This window comes from Gastrolobium bilobum, unplaced genomic scaffold (assembly GCF_033153095.1).
Source record: "Gastrolobium bilobum isolate Gb01-03AN ecotype WA unplaced genomic scaffold, APGP_CSIRO_Gbil_v1 utg178792, whole genome shotgun sequence".
Taxonomy (NCBI): Eukaryota; Viridiplantae; Streptophyta; class Magnoliopsida; order Fabales; family Fabaceae; genus Gastrolobium; species Gastrolobium bilobum.
Window position 1 is genome coordinate 8843 of NW_026895796.1, and position 4289 is coordinate 13131.

Below are 4289 nucleotides of genomic sequence, written 5' to 3' on the forward strand. Positions count from 1 at the left end.
CTCATCATAATATTGTGTTTCAAACTCAAACAGGATTGTCTCACATACATGTGGTTTATAAAAAAAAAACCTCCATAAACTAGACCTTGTAGAACCGGTTTATAAGGTAAAAAATTGTATTTTACTATAAACAAAAGGACTGAAAATCCAAACATATTGCGTTTACACCTAGGAATAATTAGTCATAATTAATTTTTTTATTAAGTAAAATAAATTCCGTTGACATTTCATACTTTTATACATTTAATTGTGTGAATTGAATTGACAGTGATTTGCGAATCCCGCTAACCGATATAAGAATCTTGTTGGTAGGTGATTTGTAATTTCTCTCAAACATCTTCAAATAGATTGAAAAATTTACCCTGACCCAAGTGGAATATGGGTGTCTAACTCCACCTAATTTTTTTTTTTAAAAAAAAAACTTTGTAAAACAAAATAATAATTATATGAAATATAATGAATGACAGAAACAACATTACTTATAATTTGATGATTTCAACCTACTTCATTCTCTTTCATATTCTAATGTCAATTATCATTTTTATTTCTATATGACTTTTGCCAAGCCTTTCCGTCTTTCACTTGGTTCTTCTTTTTTTACATATTGGGCCTTTCGGTGTTTCACTGGGTTCTGTTTTATTGTATATTCGTTTCACACACAGTCTGAAGGGCTTTTGCGTGTTGGGCTTTACTTCTTTCCTCTTTCTACTCGTTTTCTTAGCGCAGCCTCATTATTTTCCGGGCTTGTCATTGCATTGATCTTGGTGACTTGCATTCATTAGTTGCCACGCCAACCATATCATCATGAAGCAGAGAGACACAATTTGCAGGGGAGCATTGAAAACATGAATAGACTCCCCAAGTTGCGTAGCCATCTTCGCCAAATGGTCAGCTACTTTAATCTTTATCGCTTCTTATTAATTTTTAGACCTGTTACGGAATTTGAGTTGCGTAAATTCATTAATAAAAATATTGTGCAAATTTATTAATTTATTATAATCATATAAAATAAATTTATTGATAACAAATTCCATGTAGCATTTTTTTGTGATTCATTTTTTTAACCATTATATGGAATAAGTGAACAATCATAATTGAAATCCACAATAACAAAAAGGGCTAACATTAAATTGTAAAATAATTATAGAATTATTTTCAAAATCATTAAGTATCATTTATTTAAAAATCAGTTATAGCCAATTAATTTATTAAAATTTCTATTAATGATTACCTAATTATTAATATAATACTTAATTATTATAATAATATTTTAACTAATAATTTTAATTATATAATATTGAAAGTGGGTGAGTGTACGGATTATATATTTTATAAAAAAAGAAAATGAGAAATATTTTTCCAACCACCCTATTCATGAAATGTTTGGATGCATTAAGCTAGATGGGTCAAAAGCCCAATATAGTTGCACATTTTGGTATTTATAATATTTTTTATTTTAATAAAAGATTAAAAAAATGTTGTAACGTGTTTTTTTATTTTATCATTTAAAAAAAATAAGATACCAATATTATTTTTCAAATTAAAATTCAAAACAATCATATCATAATCAAAAAGGCCAAATACGAAATGTGCAATTTGGATTGGAAATATGATGACTGCAAGTTTTTAAAATCATGCTTGTCTAACGAATTTTCTACTATACATCTAAATTAATTGGATATCAATAAATGATACCACTTATAATGAAGTAATAAAATTAGTATATTAAAAAAATATCATTCATGTGATGTACAAAAGTTAATAAAAAATAAATAATTGTATATAAAAATTAAGGTCACCTAAAAAATAGTTTGACATATAAATTCATCACAAATAGTGAGTGTTATGGACTAACAACATGCTCAAATGGTAAAACTAAGAAGCAAATAGCAATGTTATGAAATCAGACCTGATTATTGACTTGGGCGAAATTTTTGGATTTAAGGATTTGAATGGGCGAAAATTTTTTATTAACGTATTTCTTTGCTATAGCATTGTTACCATAAAAATCAACCTCTCTAATACAAAAATTTGGATTCTTCCCACAGTTTGAGACAATTAATACACATGGTAAAACTAGAGTTTTATTATTTCAGCCCGAAATTTGACCAACAAAAGCACAAAACCATGAAGACACTTAGAAGAAAGACAACGGGATGTTAAAACCCAGTTTATGGGAAGTTACACATGGCAGCACAGTAATACTTTTCAATACGAAATCTCCATGATGATTGAAAGAATGTTTATTGATGGAGCTGCCTCATAGGAGGAGCTACAGAAAAATAAAAATAAAAATAAAAATCCAGGACAAGAGAGAGCATCCATTCTTCAGTTTATAGCCACCATTGAAAGAAATGATGAGGACCCAAGAAGGATAAACTAGTACACATTCTCTGAATAAATAAAAACCATCCAAGATCATTGTAACGCCCATCATTCAGCGGCCCCACTATCAAAATAAAAGAAAGCACCATTAAGAAAGGTGGTGACGGACCTAACACTAATGAAATAGGTCAGAACACGACATATATATTTTATTAATTCAGCAACATGTGGGAGATGCCGATCAAATAGTATATAAAGCAGAAGCAGAGCAAGTTGAATTCAGAGCAACAGAGCAAGTGACAAGTTCTGAACATAAACACACAACACATTCAGCATTCGATATCATTCTCATGGCTTCCATGAAAGACTTCAAAGCAAGTGAACTCTTTCAAGCTCAAGCTCACTTGTACAAACACATGTTTAACATCATTAGTCCCATGTGTATCAAGTGGGCCGTTAACCTTGGCATACCTGATATCATTCACAATCATGGTCAACCCATTACTCTTCACGACCTTGTTTCATCTCTTCATGTTCCTCATTCTAAAGCTACTTGTGTCCAACGTCTCATGCGTTTATTGTCACACAATGACTTCTTTGCAATCATCAAAACCGATGACACCAAAGAAGCGTATGCTCTTACTCCTTCATCACAACTCCTTGTCAAAGGCACTGACTATTGTTTGTCTTCAATGGTTCATTTGATAAACCACCCAACTATCGTTGATTTATTCCATCAGTTGGGTAAATGGACTTCTGGTGAGGACCCCACAATCTTTGAGACCGCATCAGGTCCTGGAGCCTTTTGGGATTTTATTCATCAAAATACCACGGATATGGAGAACTTCAATGAGGCCATGGAGAGTGATTCTCGTATGGTAAGGTTGGCTTTGAATGATTGCGAATCAGTTTTTGAGGGCTTGGATTCTCTAGTTGATGTTGGTGGTGGAACTGGAAACACAGCTAAGATTATTTGTAAGGCATTTCCTAATTTAAAATGCACGGTGATGGATCTTCCACAAGTTGTAGCAGACTTATCTGGAAATAATAATTTGAGTTATGTTGGTGGGAACATGTTTGAATCTATCCCTCATGCTGATGCAGTCTTACTCAAGGTATGCGATGACTTGTTTTCTCTAAACTTACTACAAATACGCATATTTATTAATTATTTGAGTTTGTGACATTATTCGGTACATTTATTTAATATAGTTAACCATTAACAGAAGTGGTTGAGAGTCTTTCTAATCCTTAACTTGTTTTTCACTCTTGCAGTGGGTTTTACATGACTGGAATGATGATGATTGCATAATGATACTTAGAAATTGTAAAGAAGCTATTTCAGGCAAAGGAGGAAAAGTGATAATCATAGATACTGTGATAAATGAAAAACAAGATGAGCATGAAATGACAGAAGTAAAGGTACTCTTTGACATTGCAATGATGACTTTGCATAATGGAAAAGAGAGAGATGAAAACGATTGGAAGCAAATCTTTGTCAAAGCAGGCTTCGGACATTACAAGATATTCCCTATGTTTGGTTTTAGGTCTCTTGTTGAACTTTATCCCTAAACCTTTGATGTAATTTTCTAAAAATATTTTCACTTGTATTGCATTAAATAAATTAACTATCCGCTTGAGTTTTGACTCAAGTGTTAGGCTTGGAGTGAAATTTAGGTAGAAGTTGTTGGATTTATTTTTATAAATCATAAAATAAAGCTTCATAGCTAATATGAAGTGGATAGATGATGATTGGTCAACTATAGCTTCGGTTCTTATATATAGCTTTGTGAGACTAGCTTGTATTTAGGTCCTGTATCCTAATAAAACCTAAATCCAACTCTTGTTTCTTGTTAATTGGATGTGTTTATCATACATGAAACGCGATAAAAAAATATAGATGCTCTTTTTCTGATTTGCGTAATTACTTAATTAGCATCATGCATCTGGTAAGATTATAGTTA

At 31.5% G+C, this 4289-nt stretch overlaps 1 protein-coding gene across 1 annotated transcript; it reads left to right on the top strand.

Annotated features, from left to right (window-relative positions):
- The first annotated feature begins 2675 nt into the window (after positions 1 to 2675).
- On the top strand, positions 2676 to 3897 carry LOC133296066 (isoflavone-7-O-methyltransferase 9-like). The gene is made up of 2 exons (XM_061495020.1): positions 2676 to 3440; positions 3601 to 3897. The coding sequence occupies exons 1-2, from the start codon at positions 2676 to 2678 to the stop codon at positions 3895 to 3897; spliced, it is 1062 nt and encodes a 353-aa protein (XP_061351004.1).
- Positions 3898 to 4289: the final 392 nt, after the last annotated feature.